The sequence below is a fragment of the Cheilinus undulatus genome, linkage group 23 (assembly GCF_018320785.1).
Source record: "Cheilinus undulatus linkage group 23, ASM1832078v1, whole genome shotgun sequence".
NCBI lineage: Eukaryota > Metazoa > Chordata > Actinopteri > Labriformes > Labridae > Cheilinus > Cheilinus undulatus.
This window is the reverse complement of record NC_054887.1, coordinates 5,894,728-5,915,779: the sequence shown is the minus strand read 5'-3', so window position 1 is coordinate 5,915,779 and position 21,052 is coordinate 5,894,728. Positions and strand designations below refer to the sequence as shown.

At 39.1% G+C, this 21,052-nt stretch overlaps 1 protein-coding gene across 9 annotated transcripts in view; it reads left to right on the top strand.

The window, feature by feature from the left end:
* The window catches only part of dock4b (dedicator of cytokinesis 4b), a 222,183-nt gene that overhangs the window by 177,455 nt on the left and 23,676 nt on the right, over window positions 1–21,052 (top strand). For all 9 annotated transcript variants that reach the window (XM_041780989.1, XM_041780988.1, XM_041780986.1 and 6 more), the window contains 7 exons: window positions 3,514–3,680; window positions 6,170–6,256; window positions 9,901–10,077; window positions 12,599–12,682; window positions 14,172–14,291; window positions 14,681–14,802; window positions 15,709–15,820. In XM_041780989.1, the coding sequence (XP_041636923.1) occupies window positions 3,514–3,680; window positions 6,170–6,256; window positions 9,901–10,077; window positions 12,599–12,682; window positions 14,172–14,291; window positions 14,681–14,802; window positions 15,709–15,820 (869 nt within the window). The remainder of the gene's footprint in view (window positions 1–3,513; window positions 3,681–6,169; window positions 6,257–9,900; window positions 10,078–12,598; window positions 12,683–14,171; window positions 14,292–14,680; window positions 14,803–15,708; window positions 15,821–21,052) is intronic.

Below are 21,052 nucleotides of genomic sequence, written 5' to 3'. Positions count from 1 at the left end.
TTTTGACCCATTGTGATCACACATTCAGCTGCAGTGCATCATAAATGGATATTCTATTTGTCAAGTTTTTCTGTCAGAAACCTCTATTAACAGACACTTTTGCACACAAGGCTCATCAGGTGATTATACAGTAAATTAAACAGACTTTTAACAATTATGTTCAATTTCTTTAATATGAATGTTGTACAAAAACACAATCTAGATATCTATATTTTAAGGAAATGTGAAATAATTAACTGTAGGCTGCCACTGTTGTTTACACTGCAGTGCATGCTGGGTGGTGACGTTTCCTGACTGCTTCATTATTTTCCCCTGACTCTTTCCCTACATGATCGTCATCCGTTAAGCCTTTTTAACTTAATCGAAGTGTTGGTGAAGAGCGCAATAAGGAAGAAGTCACTAACAGTGTACATATGAGTGAATATAATCAAAGAGGTGAGGAGCTGGAGCACCACCTGATAGAAGTGGTGTGTCGTTGATGGTCATATCTTCATAGCTCTAAGCACGGCTATTCATTCCTGGCTAGATTACCGTATCTCTGGTTGTCTCCAGTGATCACCTGAGCACTTTCCCACTTCATATGCAAATAAACACAGAGGCCCATTTACCTTCAATTACCATTAAAACATGAAATGATAATGAGACTGAGCACAATCTGTGCATTAATTATACTGTCCTTTATGTCTTTATTTCCTTTGTTTTATTCTTATATGATCAGAGACTCACATTATGAAACATTGGTTACCTAATGCTGCTGCATTATTCATGCACTGATTAATGCTTGCTGGTAATTGCAAAATTCACAACATTTATTGACACCAATAATGCACTAAGATGTAGCCTTCACAGAAAGAGCATTTGTTTCTAGTTTATTTTCAGTTTCTCCCTCTTATTTGGGATCAGTAGGACCTGCTTAGTTTAAAAGCTCAGCCTCATCTTTGAACAGGAAATAGTTTTTGCCAAAAACAAAGTCCACAGATGGAACACAAGAACTTGTTAAGCCCAAACATGAACAAAAGTTCCACTAAAACTTTTGGATTTATTGAACATTTTCTATTCCAAAATACACAAAAGAATCACAACAATTTCAAATAAAAATGAACTAAAATGTCTGTGAAAATTCTTAAACATACCATTATTATACCATAAAAACTACCCAAAATTTTTCAGCCAATTCTTAAATGTTTCAGTAAAATCTTTTTTATAAAGCCTACCCATTTCAATAAAATGGTCCCTTTAAAAACTGCATAAAATTTCCTGAAACATTTTGCAAATCTCCCCAAAAAAATGTATTATAATTTCAAAAGTGTGCAAAAATTCCCTGAATTCCAGGAAAACATTCAAATTCACTTCAACATACAATGCATATTCCCTGAAATTTCCATAAATTTTCAGGATTTTACAGGACCCCCCTTAGGTCAGATTCACCCAAATTTACAATAAATTTCCATGGAAGAAAAAAACAATTGATGGCAAATTTCCTCGGTAAATAAAAATAATAATAGTAATAATAATAATAAAAACATCAGATTCAATGAAACTACAGAGACATTTCAAATCAAATCCCCCCTAATATAAAAAAAAAAGATACATTTCCTAGATGTCCTCGGATATACCTTAAAATTCCCAAAAAAAATCTAATAAAATAACCATAAATTACAAATGGATGTCCTTAATTTCCATGAAAATACCTTTAAATTTCAAAGCAAATTTCCCCAAGAAATTAAAATAAAATTCCCCCCAAAATTTAAAATTAATATTCTTAATTTCCATGAAAAACATTCGCAAATTTCTCCAAAAGATTTAAATAAAATTCAAATACATTTCCTAAATTTCCATTAATATACCTACAAATTAAAATGTAACCCCCTTACTGAACAAAAATCAAATAAAATTTGCAAATATCTTAATACGTTTTCCAAAATTTCATGAATATACCCCAAAACATCAAATTTACAAATACATTTCCTGAATTCCCATAAAAATAACTACAAATTTCAAAGCAAATCCCCCCCCCCCCACAAAAAGTCGAAAGAATGTTCCAATAAATACAAATACATTTCCTAAAGTTCCATGAAACTACCTAACAATTTGCAAGAACATTTCCCGAACAAAAGTTAAAAAAATTCCAAAAATTCCAAATACATTTCCTTAATTTCCATGAAAATACCAACAAGTTTTGAGGAAAATGCCCCAAGCATCTAAGTGCATTGCACAAATTCCCATTTCCTTGTGTAGGTTTAAAAAAATTTCTGAGCAAATTCCCTGAAATATCCAACCATGTTTACTAAAATATTCACAAGAATTTCACAGAAAATTCTTCAGGCAAGCTACTTAACCCTTAATGGACCCTCTGGACAATTATTTTTAAAGATTCTGTTAGCAGAGATGATTATCATGTGGTAGAGAAGCCTAAATGTAATGATCCTTTATGTTCATGCAGGGACTGAGGAGGTTAAGAGACAGCATGTAAAACTAGGTAATTGGCAGTATTTGCCAGAAGTTAACCAGGCTACATGAAAAGAATGTCACTTCCCAGCATGCACTGCAGTGTTAACAACAATGGTAGCCTACGGGTTATCTTTTCATTTTTGGCTATCTAGCACATGTTTTACATAAAAAAGATACCAGTGATCATCCAGTGCGGGCTATACATCTTTGCTGACTAATCTCCCTCAGCCTTTTAATTCAGTAGACTTGAGAAGAAATACAGACAACGATATGTAAGAAGCCTTTTGTCTTAAGCAAGATACTGGGATGAAAAGTCTTTGGCACATTAGAAAGCATCTTTGCTTTCTGGTTTATCGATCTGATATCTCAGTATGTTGATGTGTGATTTGACGTGTGCTTCCCCACTCAACAAGGACAGGGATGGTTTGAATCAATTAGCTCACTGCTGTGTCTGATGATGCTACTCCATGGAGTCTCTCAGAATGCTCACCCATCTTTACATCCTTGTCGCGAGCAGTTGTGCATACCAATGTGTGTACAGTTGCTGTTGTGAGTCTGATGATGAGCGGCGCACAACAACACTGAGTCGTTCCTCTTTCCCCTTCCTTTGCTCACAGTGACAAGTTTTGTTTTGTTGTTTCCCTCATGAAAGACTTTTTCTTTTCTTTGGCTCCTTTCTTGTTTTGTTCTTTTGTTTCCTCTTTTGTGGTTTTAGCGCATTGATTGTGTTGATTGTGGTGTGTGAGATGTTTTTGGATGTGCTCGTGTACAAGTCAAAAATAGAGGAGACAAAAAGTCAAACTAGCTGGCAACGTACAGGATTCTGCTCTGATCCTAAACAAAGAGAAATAAGTGGCACCATATTTTTAAAGATTTGGGATGTTTCAGTCCAAAAACTGAGCCTTCATCATCCTGTTGACCCCTGCTCTCGTGTTTCCTTGTCTTCTGTGTCAGTATACCTTTGATTTCTCACGTCCTTTCAGGTCATTGAAGAATTCTCCTCTCCTTTAGTGCTTTCTCTTGTCACTCCACTGCACTTCCCTTAACTTCCGTTGCCTCCAGACCTGCAGATCTACGCCGTGACGCCCATCCCAGAGAGTCAGGATGTGCTGCAGAGAGATGGAGTGCCTGACAACATCAAAAGCTTCTACAAGTTCAATCATATCTGGAGGTTCAGATACGACCGGCCCTTTCACAAGGGTACCAAAGACAAGGAGAATGAGTTCAAGGTAGGGCAAAAAGACTCAGCTAAAACTGATCCAAGACATAAATGCAGCATATTGGCATGATAAGATGGTAATTTATTGCAGAAAATCCCATGCAGCCATTCCAGTTTTTCCTTTTGCTGCTCTATAAATTTGTAGATTTTTTGAAACTAATCATTGAAATCATGAACTTAAAATTCTGCACTGCAGCACGTGCCGTTAAAAAAGTACTTTTATTTTAATATGTCAGGATTCGAAGTAATCTATCGATGATCATTAGCATTTTTTCTCTGCAGATCATTGTAAAACAGCTTTATTTTTCTCCTGCACTCAGGTAGAAGTCTGTGTGTAGCCCATGTTTTATTCATCATGACCTCTGTATCACTAATTATACACGCGCTGCACGCACTCTAAACACATACACCAAATAGACCCTGATATTCTGCTCATAAATATTCAGTATTAACACATATATACTCGCTACATGCAGTCATTTCATTTCAGCTCCATCAAAGCTATTTGGACAAATTTAATCATATTACATTTACTGCAGAGCTGGTTATCTCTGGCCTCAAGTGAGCATATTAGGGATGGTAAACTTCTGCATGGGGACATGAGCGTGCAGCAGCCAGGATGTAGTGTAATCAGTCATAATAAAGTAGGAAGGAGAACTGCTCCAAAAGCAGACAAAAGTTGTGAACTGCTGAAAAAAAAAAAACCCACAGAAAAGGTCAAGACTTTCATTTCTGTCACATCTTCCTTTCAACTTCCAGCTCTTAAACGGTAATACATGTCTCTCTTTTTTTTCCAAAGAGGTGTTCAGGTGGGTTTTTCTTGGCCTTAAAAAGCAGGAAATCAATAAAGGGCATCGGGGTTTTGTAGTGTGTCGGAAGACCCTGCTTCAACCTCAGGACCCAGGATCAATATCACATGTCAGTGCTCATCTGCTCGTCTGGAGTGTCCTTGAGCAAGACTAAAGGATCCAGACTGAGCTTGGAGATAAATTAAACTCTGCTGTATCGGTGCATTTATCCTCAAATGCCCTGCAGAAAACAGAATGTCCAGAGAGAGTTCAAAAGTAATAACATAATGATTTTCAGAGGCTAGCATGCTGGGTTTAGCATTTAGCTGAAGGCAACACATAGAACTGTAGTAAGGCTCTTATTTATTACAAGGATAAAGGTGTAGTTTATTTTAACAGGGTTCACACTGAGCCTTGACAAGTCTTAAATTGGATATTGAAATTTAAGGCCTTATGAAGTCTTGAAGTCTGATTTTAATGAGAGGTCTTTGTCCAATCTTCATTTTGTAGCCGGCGTTATACAACTCAGATCATTCTTTGTGTATAATGCTTGCCAATGTTACAGTTAACAGCATTACACCTAAGTATTTTAAGAAAAGAAGAAGATGTGAATTAATCCACAAAGAGAGGAGTTATGGTTTTTTAAGGCGTTTCCAGAAAACAGCGATGGCAACAACATGATGGCTGTAAAGTAAGCATCAAGAGGTCTCTGTCCATGTTCATACTCACTCCCTCATGTCTGCACCTTTTCCCCTCTCTCTGCAGAATAATTCACCAGGATATTTTTTGAAATCAATATTTAGCACCATGGCTTGTCACGTTTTAGAGAAATAAGCAATTTTGTGTTAAAAAATCAACATTTTAACTTTAAAGAAAAAAATCAGATGAACCGCGAGCATTATACACCAATTAATAAACACAGTATATCGATAAACAATCTGCGAAAATAAGACAAATCGTTCAAATATTTAAAATAAAAACAGTCAGTGATGCAGGGAGAGTGAGACAAGAAAAGTTAGCTGTGTCATTCAGCATACTGCTAAACATCCTTTTAGTACAATTTTTGTAGCAAAAATGCAATGTGAGTGGTGCATTTCGTATTTTAACCAAAATTAGATGACATTTGTTCGCTAGTACAATACTTACGCGAGCACAAGACAAGCCATAATATTTACTGATTTGTCCACAGGGGGCGCCAAATCAACTCAAACCAAAATGCCCTCACCAGAGCTTTAAAAGAAAGATTGCTTCCTAAAAATAAAGCAATTAAACTGCTTAAATACTGAATTCTTAATGTTTTCTTTATATTTTCTACATCAGTAGCTGCAGGTGCTCCACTGCAGTTGATCTATTATGTTAATAGCCTGCAGCGAGTGCTACAGTTTCCATAGTTTACACGCTGTCAGTTTGACCTTGCAGGATGTTGGCGTATTGACAAGCACGCTTCCTGACAGTGTAAGTGGTGGAACATGAATGATGATAGGAAATATAAGGAATGACATCTAACCTACACCTACAAGTGGGTGTTTGGCAGTAGGTGTACTCAACATGTTTTTTGTTTTTTTTTTCTCATCTCAAACTATGTAGCGCTAATTAAATTGTATACTGTCTGCCAGAGATAAAGTGCATGTGTGCATAAGTAGCTATGGATTTTTCTTTAAGTGCGTTCTGCAATCAGCTAATACTCGTGGCTTGATGTTTGTTAATGCAGAGCCTGTGGGTGGAGAGGACAACCCTGACTTTGGTGCAGAGTCTTCCAGGCATCTCCCGCTGGTTTGAAGTGGAGAAGAGAGAGCTGGTGAGTGTGACTGATGAAATAAGCATGAAGACATACCAGCAGCTAACACTCTTCCCTCAGAGGGGACACTGTAATATGCTTTTATTTTGCCGTTGCAGTCTAAAGCCCTGCCATCCAATACCAGAGTATTGATCCTAGTCATTACTTTGAACAGTAATGATCAGGGTCATGGGTTTCAGGCTATTGGATGTATTTTGTTTCCTTTATTTGATAGGGCCTTACTTTGATTACCAACATGTCCAATGTTGCAGAAAATATTAGACAATTTCTACCAGTACCTGCTCCCTGTTTTAAGCCTGAAATCACTGTCAAATAAATCCCTTTAAATCTTTCAGACTTGGATCTTCTCATGCAGAGTGGGAGGAATTCAAATACTGTTTTGTCCAGCGTATGCAAAAACATAACACAATGTCTGCCTCTTTTGGTCTAAGCACATATTCTTCAGCGCATAGCTGCTGAGTGTGGTGTGAAATTGTGGATTTGAAAGCCAGTGTTATTCTACTATGCTTTGTGCAGTGCAATAGCATATAAAATACAGAACCAGCAAAAGCTCTATTAGTGAGAGGATTAGGCTTTGTGTGAGAAAGGAGGAAGAAATAGGCAGAAGTAGAAATGAGAAAATAAGGAGTGGCAGAAATGCAGGATGGAAGAATTATGGTATGCATTTGAAACCACACGCTACAGTCACTACAAACTAATTGTGTGTTTACAACAAGAGAGTGTATCACTTTATATATTAAGTCACCGTTATTTTGTTTTTCCACATTCACTGGGAAGAAAGAACATAAATCCAGATGAAATATAAAGTTATATGAGTCTACTAGATGTGCACATTGGCCACTTTAAGATAACAAATTTGAGATGTTTACTTAAAACAGTGGTTCCCAACCTGGGGTCCAGGGTCCTCTAGGGGGCAACAAGGATCCCAGGAGGTGCGTGGGGCCCTGCCTGCTCTGCATTCTCAAACTAAAATGTAAATATCCCTGGAATCAGGCAAAAACCTCTATCTTTTTATTAATTTAACACTGAATGGTCATAGGGAGCATCTTTTATCACTTTAAAATTGGCTAAAACCCACTGACAGATGGAAAGGGTGACTAATAGCACTAATTTATGTAAAAAATTAAAATAATGAAAAATGGTGATTGACAGCGATATATATTTTTGTCAAATCATGATGAGATATAGGGCTGGGCAGTTCATTGCAAATTAGATTAAATTGCAATATGGCCTGTTGCAATTTACAAATCGCAGACAGTGCAATAGTTTTTAACCCTGAAATGTGTCAAAATACCAGTTTGATAAAATTTTTCGCAGCAGAGATTTCATGCCCTACACATTTTGCATGCATACAAGTGTCTTTTTTTCAGAATAGTTGACTAAAATCCTACTTTTCCTGTTTGTGTATATGATTTTCTTGATCAAAATGAGAATAAGATAAATAGATAAAAAAATTATTATCCCTTTTAGTATAGCAATCGATTTCAAATTTGCCATATGAGCCAAAATCCCAATTAGATATTTTTTCTAATAATATGTTGGTTATAATAAAGAATGGTTTAAGCTTAATTTTGTTGAATTATATATAAGATGAGGATCCTAAAAATAATTGCATATTTAATCGCAATCGCAATATCTGAGAAAAAAATCACAGATTATTTTCCCAAATTGTTCAGCTCTAATTAGAAACATAATGTGTGACAGCGTGTATTAAACACATTTTTAAAAAATAAAGAAGATGAGGGATGTACTTGTCTTTCAAATACATGGGCCAGACCTGGCCATCGGTTGGATCTGGCACCGTGTAGTTCCTAGAGCATCCCCTCTTTTTGCATTCTTTGTACAGGATAGAAATAAAGTAACGTTGGTTCAGCACGTCGATCGAAGGGTCAAAGATGTAAACAGAAAGCCGTCCACAATCAGGACGTGAGTCTCCTCTTCCTTAGTGTCAGACTTTGGTCCGGGGTGTTATTAACGCCATGAGATTTCTCAAACTTCATCTGGTGATGTTTGAAAATGTTTGGGGAAAACAGATTTTTTTGAGATTATAAAGTCATTTATTTGCAAGAAAACAAACTCAGAATTTCAGATTTTAAAAAGCCATTAATTTGTAAGAAAAAAAACTGAAAATTTGTTAGTTCAACAAATCTGAAATTTTGGCATTCGAGACTCAAAAATTTCAAGCTATCAAAATGATTAGTCTTCAGAAGTGTAGAGTCAAAATTTACAGGTAACCAATTTGAAAACAGTGGTCGGATTTTTGTTTTTTTGACTTCATAATCTCAAAAATTCTACATTTTGGTTCACACATTTATGACTTACTGGGGGGGCTTTCTTTTACATTATCAACTTTTTGAACTTGAGAAGTTCAACACTTTTCTTGAAAATTAACAGAACCTCTTTCTAATTTTCTTTTCTAGAGTGGCGCTAATACACTGTTGTAATAATGGTTATTATAAAAAGATTTTTTTCAATCTGCAAAGGAGGTTTTATTCTATTTGTTCAAACAGAGCTGGTGGGCTAAAAACGACCAACTGTCCATGTTAACTTACAGGTTAACAGTCTGATCCCGGACAACTCGCCGTCTCCCTCATCTTCATGCCTTTTCATTGATTAATCTGTGGAGAAAGTGCGCTGAGCGGACTACTTTTTTTGTATCGTTACAGCTTTTAATCTATGGCCGGCCCTATTTACTGAAGTAGTTAATGTTTTTACATTCCCAAAGAACATTATGGGATTGGAATGATTATTCCAGTTATTAGTCAACTCTTCCTGTTGCTAGGGAAATGGAATTGCTGCTTCAGTGAAACTTCCCACTTTGATCGCAAAATATATAAAATGATAAATAAGTTGTTTCAATAACTATTTTCTTTTGTAAGTGGCCATGTTATAAGCGGGTTAATGCCTGATGAGATGTCCATTCATCAGGGATGAATGGACTGGAGGCAGCGTCGGATGTTTCAGGCCTCCACGTCGTCCATTAATCCCTGATAACTGGACACCTCGTCAGGCATTAACCATTACTTCAAACCTGTTTACTAAAAGCAAATGTAAATGCGCCCGGCTGGAAATTAAACACTGGTTCTGTTTACAGCCAGTATCCCAATTTCTTTATTTCTCCGTGACTGAAAATTAATTATCAGTGGAAAATGTCTTCAAATATTACACAAAATAACCTAGGAATAAAAACAGTTATAGAAATCTCCTTATGTTTTCCTTTAAAAAATAAAATAAAGCAAGTAACAAAGGACACCAATTTCATCAGATCCCTGTAACATTCAAAGGATCAGTAAAATAAAACAAAGAAATTGATTGACATAAAAAAAAGAAAAATAAGTGATAGTTCCTTCAGACATGTAGTTTTTTGCTTCCACAAAGTTGTACGAACAAGGAGAGCTGCATTAAAAATTCAAGAATGGTCAAAATCAAAGCATCAAAGGAGGGAAGATCCCATCAAAAATTAAAAGATCCTACATTTCCAATAATGCACCTCAGTAGCATTTTTTGTACCTCTGATAAATGCCAACTTCTTTTCAACTCGCCCACATCTTTTACCTTCATCTAGCCTTCAAATGTCGAAAAACTTCCTATAGAGCTGAAAAAAAATGCCCCCTGTCATTTTTCTCCATCGTCCCTTTCCCCAGGTGGAGGTGAGCCCGCTGGAGAACGCCATCGAGGTGATCGAGAACAAGAACTTGCAGCTCCGCACATTGATCACACAGTGTCAGAGCCGGCAGATGCAGAACATCAACCCCCTCACCATGTGCCTCAACGGGGTCATCGACGCCGCAGTCAACGGGGGGCTGGCCCGCTACCAAGAGGTACGCACGCATGGATAGATGGGAAGTGGGAGGGCGAGGGTGGAGGGTGTTTAGAGACCGATGCAGGAGTGCAGGAGCGAAGACATATGGATTTCCTAATGATGCATGAAGGTGGGTTAGAGCATAGGGGGAGATGTATGGACAGGGAGCGTTTTGCGGAGGGAGGAGCAGATGGATGGATGTGTGAAACGGTCGGGTGAAGGTTTGACAGATAATGTGGATGGATGGAACGGGTAGATGATGGGAGAGAGGGAGGGGATGGAAACAGGAAAACGAAATGGAAGGCGGATGGATGGAGGGTTGGGTCAATGGATGGAAGGATGGATGTAGGGAGAAAGAGGGGTCAGGTCAAAAAATGGCACATAGAGGAGTGGGAGGAAGGATTATAGAGAGCTGGATGGCTAATAATGGCTGAATGAATGAGATGGGAGTGTTTATGCAGCTGCTTTATTATTCTTTGACATGGACACAGATTGGAAGAGGGATTCTGATCTCTAGAAGCTTCTCCTTATTGCAGGATAGCACAATTTGTAACAAGGAGGGGCTTAAATGAGAGAAAAGACATCTACAAATCTACTCAAGAAAAATGGTTTTACCCTCAACAAACTGGAGGACTCGCTCTGTGTCGCATAGCAACCGCTCTTTTCTAGCCAGAGCACTTATGTGTGGGTGCATGCTCACTTTTGTGCAGGCATGCATGTGTGTATGTGCAGAAATACACTGCATGTGTGTTTATAAGGGTTTATTAGCTTTGTGCAGAAGAGCATGCCTCAGTTTTGAAGTGGATTATTAAGGTTCAAGGTATGGCGACAAAAGAAAGGGGCGCTCAAGTTCTTCCCCTTTTGCTGCCATTATTTGTTGAAAGCATATGTAATGTTTTTCTGCTCCAATAAACTCACAGAGCAGCCTTTTATTTGTATACACTGTTGGCAACCTTAAATATATGTTGTGGCATTTCTCTTGCTTAAAACATTTTCCTCTCTGCTTTGCATTTTCATATCAAACAGTGCAGAAAGCGACACATATTCCAATTATTCTGCATGCAGTGGACACAGATGGCTCTCATTCTGCAGCAAACAAACAGCCACTGATATCGACACCCCATTTTTCATGGCAGAATATCGCATGCAGCAGCCCCGACGAAAGCCGCCATAAATCTATTAATTTCCCAGCATAATGCCGATTGACAGCTGTGGCGCTTTGCTGGGCTACAAATGAAGAAGAAATTGTCATTATTAATATTCAGATTTATTGCTTTAGTTTGAGTCAGAACCCTTGAGGGGGGGATGCCGTCTGATTTATACCCCCCTCCCCTTCAGCCGTTCCATCTCTAATTGGACTTCGTTTTAATCATTAACTGAGCCGCATCATTGCAAGATCTTACTCCCTGCAGCCCAACAAGGAATTTCCATCACTGGTGGAGGATTATTGATTATTTTTGCAGCTTTTTTTGGAAGATTCATGTTAAAGAAGCTTTTGTATTTTTAGTTTTGCAATCTTTGTGCTGCAGCATGAAGAGCAACTTTTAATGCAACCATTTCTCTATTAAATGCAATCCCTATTGATAGTTGTTTTGTCTGCATGTCATGATAGCATGCTCACATCAAAGGAATCTATGTCTGTGTGTTTGTGTGTCACGTTTGAGTTGAGCATCTTCTCTCCCCCTGCTGCATCTGCTTCTGTCTCTTTGGAGATAAACAGCTGAGAACCCTACGGAGCTTTTACTGTCTACTCCCCCTTACTTACCTTTTTATTTTTTGCGTTTCCCTCTGTGGCAGATTTGAAAGCAGATTATGAGCCGGGTCTTTTATCGTCTCTCCTCTTTGTGTACACTGAGGCTGATTGAAAAGGATTTAGTATAATCTGTAGGCGCATCACAAGTGTTGATGGTATTGTAAACAACACGGAACTGACGTTAAATACATGGATGCCACAGAAAAAAAGTGGTTATCACTCTTCAAAGCTGACAGGGGCAGTTTTAAATCTGATCTGCCTTTCCTTTAAATGGCATTTTTGAGGAAATATCTGGAATAAAAAAACAGTTTGTTTGCCATAATGAAGAGGTATTATGTTTTAGAGAAAGACTTAATCTATAACAAGAAAGAGCAGCTCGAATAAATGAGATTTTTACAAAAGCTTTTACAATCTGAGACCAAATAGGCTTCTAAATCAAAGTTAAACCAATCCTTTCATTCTGCTTACTTACATCCATTTGGCTGAGTGTTTTGTCTATTTTTATCCATTGTGTATTTTTTTCATTCTGGTCCCTGAACTTGATATTAATATCACAACACATAAATCCCAGCCAAGAGTATTACGCTCCGTTAAAGCTGGATGATAGTTTACCGTGTTTGGTGTTTGCCGGTGAATGTTATTTTAAGGGATTCAACAAAAACATGTGGACGCTAATTCAGTGTGTCAGCCCAGCAGGGGAACCAGGTAACACCGCAGTGCAGAAAGCCGACTGCTTCAAACTCCTGGTGTGTGCATAACAGATGTTCTGCATTTTGTCTCCACGCAGGCCTTTTTCGTGAAGGACTATATTATGAATCACCCGGAGGACGGTGAGAAGATTGGGCGACTGAGAGAGCTCATGTTTGAGCAGGTTTGTAAAGCAAGGAGGACATTAAGCTGGAGTATGCCCATATGCAGTCAGTGCCTGTAGAGGTGTTCAGCTCCTTTTGTTGATTTTATAAAACAATCATGGTCAATATATTTGGGCTTTTTTGACAAATAAAATTGCATTACATTATTTTAATGTTAAAGTGAAAACAGATTAGTACATAGTCATGTCAATAACACTTAAATATGTAATGCAAAATAAGTGACTGTGTAAATATTCACCTTATTTCTTTGACCGAATTCAACAGAGGTCCAGCCAATTTGTGCTAGTAGGCTCACAGTTAGTGGAATGGGGATCAGAGTGCAGTAAATGTGTCTCAAGTGACTGTAGTATAAAGACAGCCACGTCTGGAAGGTCCAGTCACAGGTTAATTAGTATTCATGGCTACCATTACACCATGAAGACAAAGGAACACTCAAAGCAGGGAAAAGGTTATTGAAACGTATAAGTCAAAGGATGGATACAAGTTGAAATTTAGCTCAGGTGCCTCCAAATTTCCCTTACTCGTTGCTGAGATGTTTCTACACCTTGACTGGAGTCCCACGATGTTGAGTGAAACTACTTGGACAGGATTTCAAAAGGTCTCTGTAGAACAGCTGACAGTGCATATCAGAGCAAAAACCAAGCCATGAGGATTAAAGAACTGATGGCAAAGCTCAGAGACAAGATTGTCGACAGGCACAGATCTGGGGATGGCGAAAAAAACAATTCTCCTGCACTGAAGGTTCCCAAGAGCTCAGTGGCTTCCACAGTTCTCAAATGGCACAAGTTTGGCACAACCAGGACTCTTCCAAGAGCTGGTTGCCTGGCCTAACTGAGCAATCAGGGGAGATTGACGTTAGTAAGAGAGGTGACCAAGAACCCAATGGTCACACAGTCTGAGCTTCAGAGATCCTGAGGGCCCTTCACTGATCTAGGCTTCATGGCAGAGTGGCTAGATGGAAGCCTCTCCTCGGTGCAAAACACATAAAAGCTCACTTGTAGTTTGCAAAAAAGCACCTGAAAGACTCTCAGACTGTGAGAAACAAGATTCTCAGGTCTGATGAAACCAAAATTGAACTGTTTGGCCTCAATTCTAAACATTATGTCCTGAAGGAACCAGGCAATGCTCATCACCTGTCTGATACCATCCTAACAGTGAAGCACAGTGGTGGTAGCATCATGCTGTGGGGGTGCTTTTCAGCAGCAGGGACTGGGAGACTGGTTAGGGTTGAGGGAAAGCTGAATGTAACAAAATACAGAGATATCCTAAATGAAAACCTGTTCCGCAACACTCAGAACCCCAGACTGGGCCGAAGGTTCACCTTCCAACATGACAATGACCCTAAGCACACGGCCAAGACAACCCAGGAGTGTCATGATGGAAAAAACTGAAGGAGTCTGAATACTTTTGAATGCACTGAATGCCCTGATTATTATCAGATTTTAACCTGAAGATTGATAGATGTGTCAACTAGTTTTGTTGTTGCAGGCACACATTTTGGAGTACGGCCTCGCTGTGCATGAAAAGTTTGTCCCCCAGGACATGAGACCTCTCCATAAGAAGCTAGTGGACCAGTTCCATCTGATGAAATCCAGTCTGGGTATACAGGTAAGCTACATTAAGACATACTGATAGACTCTAAATAAAGACTTCCATTTGCTTCATATTTGTGGATCAATGAGGGACTTAGATAGGAAGTTAAGCAGAAGTAATGACAGCCAGTTGATTAAGATTAAAACAAAAACACTTGCGTTAATGATTCCTCAAATCATTAAGTCCTAGCAAAGTCTCTCCCTCACTTTGAAACAACAGAAACCGACCACTGTGTTTTAGACTTCCAACTGAATGACCCCCGTCGGTCCTTGAAGGAGAAAGCCATGCCTCATTAAACACACTTCATTCTTCTGTATATTTTAGCATTTTATTTATGCACCTCATGCTGGCACAAAGAAGCGTTTAATCATGTACACTACCTCTTCTCCAATTTAAAACCCCAGGAGTTTCCTGCTTATGTGCGCGCAAGCCCAGTGCACTTCACCAACGGGAGCCCACGAACATGCAGGAACTCGGTGCCAAACATCATCAGCCCTGACGGTGGCAGAGGGGTTACAAGGCGGAGGTAATGGTCATTTTCCTGTCTCTTATTGATCTATCTTACCCCTTTTTGTCTTATATTTTAGAAATAGAAGAAGCACTTAAAAAGCAAATTTTTTCCACTTTTACTGCTGCCTCATCTTCATTTTTTTGATGCTCTGCCCTTCGCAGCAGACCACTCCCTTCATATTGCCTCCATTTTTTCACATCCTCCTGTCCCCACCTCACCTCGGACACCACACTTTATGCTTCTGCTCTCTCCCTTCTTCCGTTCTGCGACAGTGTGGCTCCGTCTGGCCATACAAAAAGTGGGGGCGGCTTGCTGGCTGGCTGGCTGGCCGGCATCCACAGGGATATTTTTGTGTGTCCGCTGCCTTGGCCACCAGACAGAATCTGTGTGCGTGAAGGTGTGTGCATGTTTTGATGTGCTCAGTGACCCTGCCACTCTGTCTACCTGTGACATTCTGCCTCCAAAGCGCGATCCCAGGGGGCACAGCCACACGGAAGGACAGGGACGCACACATCACCTCAATCTCACAGTGACATTTTGCGTCCAGAGTTTTGATTTATGTTTTTTCAACTGTGTTGCAAACATATAACCAGGCTACATATATTTCTAAACATTTTTGCTTTAAGTCTTTTGCTCTAAACCCTTTTGTGATTCTATCTAACCTTTCTTTTAAACTTTTGTCTTTCTTCAGACAAGTTTCTGCTACGATTGCCGCATTGATAATCTTCTTAAAATCTGACATTTTCCATTTCTGTTTGTCTTTTTCATCGCTGCTGGCCTTTTGTCGGGCTCCTGCTGGAATCTTTTGGTGAGTGCGACCTCCGAAAAAAGCTAAAGAAACTAAATAGAACAACCCATCTCCCTTAAGCCAAAGCCACTATGACAATCTCTCCGTCTTTATTTCACTTTCAGTTCCCCCAGCTATCCTGCAGTGAACCGCTACTCCTCGTCCTCTCTGTCGTCTCAGGCCTCCAATGAAGTCAGTAATATCACAGGGCAGTCTGAAAGTTCAGATGAAGTCTTCAACATGCAGGTAATCTTCCTCTCTATCTCCTATATAGACAAATATAAGCAACACAAATGCTCTTTTGGCAGTAGCCGACATCACTCATTGCTCTCCTGCTCCCTACAGATTTCCCTGCATTATATTTTAATCTCCTTTAACCCTGACACTTTTTTCTCTCTGGCTGTCCCTGTTTGTTTGGAGCTAACTCTGGCCAAGCAAATTGGCTAGATTATATCAAATAAAGACACAATGCTTTGTGCAGTCCATCCAGGGAGCTTGCTGGGGTTGGGCAGTAATCTAAACTAGATTTGGCCAATTCAGAAAGCTGCCGACAACTCCTGGCAAGCTGTCTGCAGCACCTGGCAGACCTGGAATAACAAAAACTTCAAAGGAAGAAGGCTGTTTTCAGGGAATCTGACTGAATTTATCAGTATATAACATTTGATATGGTAGCTTTGATTCAGTGGATGATCAATCATGGTCAATATAATTTAGCTTTTTTAAAATCAAAGAGAAACCGTTTTCCAAAATGAAATGTCAATGAAGTAAAAATATATAATGTCAAACAAGCGACTGCATAAATATTCAGCCCCTTTAAAGTAAATGACCTAATTTAACAAAGGTCCATCCAATTTGAGCACAAGTAGTCTCACAGTTAGTGAAATGGTGATCGCCTGAGTGCAGTGAATGTGTCTCAAGTGGTTTTAGTATAAAGACAACCATATCTGGAAGGTCCAGTCACTGCTTAATCAGTATCCTGGCTACCATTACACCATGAAAACAAAGAAACACTCCAAGCAACTCTGAGAAGGTTGCTGAAATGTATAAGTCAGGGGATGGAGACAAAAATATTTCCAAGACTCTGAACATCCCCCAGAGTTCAGTTAAATCCATCATCAAGAAGTGAAGGAATATGGCACATGAGTAAATCTGCCTAGATCCGACCATCCTCACAAACTGAGTGAGTGTGCAAGAAGCAGACTAGTGAGAGAGTCCACCAAGACACCTATGACTACTCTGAAGGAGCTTCAGCAGCTGAGATGGGAAAGACTCTGCAGACAACAACTGTTGGCCAGGTTCTTCACCAGTCAAAGCTTAATGGGAGAGTGGCAAAGAGAAAGACACTGTTTAAGAAACTCAGATTAAATCTGGACTAGAGTTCACCGAAAGGCATGTGGGAGACTCCATGGTCATAGTGGAGAAAGTTCTTTGGTGTGATGAGACCAAAATGGAGCTTTTGGGCCATCAGACAAGCATCATCAGAAACACACCATCCCCTGTGAAGCACAGTGGTGGCAGCATCATGCGTTTGGGATGCTTCTCAGCAGCTGGCCCTGGAAGGCTTGTAAAGGTAGAGGGTGAAATGAATGCTGAAAAACAAAGAAACTCCTGGGAGACAATCTTATCCAGTCTGCAAGATGACTACGGATTGGGAGAAGATTTTATTTCTTGTCAGACAATGACCTGAAGCATACAGTGAAGCTACACAGAAATGGTTTAAAGACAACAAACTGAATGTTCAAGAGAGGCCAAGTCAAAGCCCAGACCTCAGTCCAATAGAGAATTTGTGGTTGGACTCGAAAAGGGCTGTTCCCCTTCAACCTGACAGAACTTGAGCAGTGTTGCAAAGAAGAATGGAGTAAAATTGTCCAGATGTGCAAGCCTGTAACGACCTATCCACACAGACTCGGTCCTGTGAGTGCAGCCAAAGAAGCTTCTACTGAATACTTACTTGAAGGGGGTGAATAATTGTGCAGTTAATTGACATTACTTTGTGGAGATCTGTTTTCGCTTTGTCAAAAAAGCCAAATTATATTGACCACCACTGATTTATAGAATAGATTAAAGGGTAAAACTTCCAAAGGGATGAATGCTTTTTGATATGCACTTTAGTTTAAACCACTGCCCTTCTACTGAAACAAATCCTAAATGTTAAAGACCCACTTCTTTATTTTAATGGATATAGCAGAAATTTAGTTAATGGGCATTACCGATTGCCTGCAATAATCAGATTTGTGTTACTGTTTTTGCTGACCTTGAATGTGAATCATAATGCTACAGATTTATTCATTTAACCTATCAATTTGACCTCAATTTAGATTACTCTGAAGAAATTCACACATTGTGGCTAAAAGCTCTGTAAAATATTGTGTAATTAAACCATTTATCAATCTTCTCTGAAATAACAAATGAATATGAGCTGATGCTTTACACTGCCCACCCAACACAATGAGAGCCTTATAATTTACATCAGAGCTTACATGTTAATAGGTAGCAGCAATCAGACTGCCAGGTTAAGCACCATTCAGAAGCTGCTGTAGCACAGCAAATTTAGAAAAAGATGGCTCGCCTGTTTTTACAGTCAAGAGGGAAAAAAAAACAAGCTTACATTGATGTGATGGGCTCTCACTATAATTTAAGGCATTTGAACAAGAGCTGACTGGAGGAGAGAAGATTTTTCCTTTTTAAAATGACTTTATGTAACTTTATTCCGGACAACGATATACAGGACACTAGGGAGAACCTGTGGTTCTTAGTAGCTCTAACAATTGTTACAAACTGAAACTTTGGAAGGAAAAAAAAAAGCAGGAAATGAGCATTATACAAGCTTTTATGTCTCGAGGAGTCCCCCTGTATGATAGAAGACACAACATATTCATTAATGTTGAGAAGAGAACAAGAATAGAATCAGAACTTTGTCCACTCTGAGTGATTCGTTGATGCCATTTTATCATCATCATCTCCAGTGGATTCATGAAATAATCTCACATGTAAAATTGAAAATGTATACATCATGAGCATTTGTTTAAAACCCTTTATGACCTACCATAGAACAAGTCTGCCAGAGCATATCTTTACATTTTTACATGCTGTAGTGCCATTTTTTGGAGTATTTGAATTGGCTGTACATCAGTACAAACCCTTAGAATCCAAATAGTAATGACAAGTATGTGATAAGTCTATAGTAACAAATTGAACTGCTCAAAAGAGCAAAAACCACAAGAAAAATGAAAAACATTTTTGTTTTTTTACACTTTTTTTCTAAATACAGAGATTTTATAGCTGTATTCTTCAAAATTGTGATTGTAAGTTGCACAAGATCATTACAAACTACAAAAAAATATTTTGAGTATGTTCATAACTTCATTTTTGAAATACCCTCATCTTTATAAACTATGGAGAAAACAAAAATAAAATGAAATTGTGCTCAATTTGCAAAAAAGGCAGCATCTATAGAAGAAATAAACTATTTACAGTAGTGAAATCAAATCTCTATGTGTGCCGGATACTTTTGAGCATACATGTGTATGTAGAAGACCATGTTGGAACAATAACAAGTGCGACTCGTGACCTGCAAGAAAAACAACACATTTATAGCCCGGATTATATTACATTATATTGTTTTATGATGTGTGCGCTTTGTACTACATTTCTGCAAAAGAAGGAAGGATATTTCTAGAAGGCAACAGTACTCTGGAACACACTGACTGGGTGATATGTTAGTGTTACTCCTCCGGTTTTATATGCAAAAAGAATTATCGCTCTATCTCATTTGGTTACAATTCTACCCACGGTTGAAAGTAGATGTGCAAATGGAGCACAGGCAATCCTGTAGGTTTAAAGGGTTAAAAAATGCACAGACATGTGCCGAAGTTTTAGGAGACCGATGCAGCGCACTACACGTTGACACGTGTCGCTTGCCAGCCAAGGTCAAGCTCGACGGCATCTCTTTTGTCCGGGGCTTTTTAACCTTGGTAATATGCCTAGAGACCGCCAGCAGTTTTTGGGCCCTTAAGACATCCCAGCAAAGCAAGGGGCTCATGGCAGCCCCGCTACCCAGACAGTACCCTACACTTTGCTTACTTGCCACCCATTACTCCTCTTTGTTAGTTATTCAGCAGATCATTTTCACATAGGGCTGCAGGGCCATACAGAGGTTTGCACTTTTGCCTCACAGCAAGAAGGTTTCTTTGCAGAGTTTGCATGTCCTCCCTGAGCATGTGTGGGTTAGGATAGTTGGTGACTCTAAATTGCCTGTAAATGTGAGTGTGATTGACTGGCTGTCCTCATGACAGCTGGGATAGGCTCCAGCCCTCCATGACCCTAAACGGGATAAGAAGTGTAGAAAATTAAAAGATGGATATTTCCCCATGCCCCTGGTAATATGCAACATCCAGAGCACGACCTGGGTTGTGTCAAACCTCCTTCCCGCCAAACGGTGCCCTCAGGCAGCTTACTGGCCACATCTGCACCTCACTTCAGCTGCCATTTTTGGCCCAAACATGCCTAAAAGTTATGCACAGTACTGCAGTTATCAGTGCAACTAGTTTGTAGTGATTAAATGCAGCTATGTTCATTCTAACTTGCTCTTTATGTTGATGCAAACCCCAATGTAAAGACACAGGGCAGTGGCTCATCAATGCTTTAGCAGTGCTGAAGCAAAGGATGTAAACACACTGACAATAGAAACGGCGGCAGTCAAGAAAGACAGCACAAGAGTCTTTAAACATCCAAGGACATCCAATTGATGAGTTTGATAAGTGTGCATACAGTAAACGGTAGCTGTCAGTAGCATCTGTGTAGCTTTAAGCTTCTGTCAAGGTCATTTTAGATTTCAGGCTGAGACTCTTGAAATCAGTGCCCAGGGCTAAGAGAAGCACATTATAAGACGTATTTTAAATATGTTGTTGCACTTCTGTCAATCAAACTTCAAGATATGTGTGAAACAGTGAGCTTTAATTGGTAGATGTGTGTCGGGTGGTTATGTAACCTTGACCAGCTCGCTCCATGATTCCACTCTTTATGCTAAACAGTGTCAACCAGCTTCAAGCCGTGGCGTCATATTTACAATGCACACATAAAAATCAATAAAGAATATCTGCTAATGACGCCATATGCTTTTTATATTAAGCCTACTGTAAGAAAAAATCAAGGCCTTAGCACCTTAGTGCTGTGTTTTCTACTCATCTGGAACATGGCAGGAGAAAAAATAAAGTTTCTTATGATTTGGAGCCACTTTAAAGTCTCCCAGGGGAAGAATCAAAAATAGATGCTGTCACCAAATGACTTTCTCCTTTTTTTTTTTATTTGGTGAGACACCAAACGTATGACATCAGAATGACGCACGATTCTCCTGAGCCACGAGAAACAATTCTTCACAGAGCAGCTTTGGACGGAAACAGACTGTACCCCAAATATTAAGACTGACAGATATTCTATCACTGTGTATGATGGATAAAGCGATTCAGAAATGTTGTT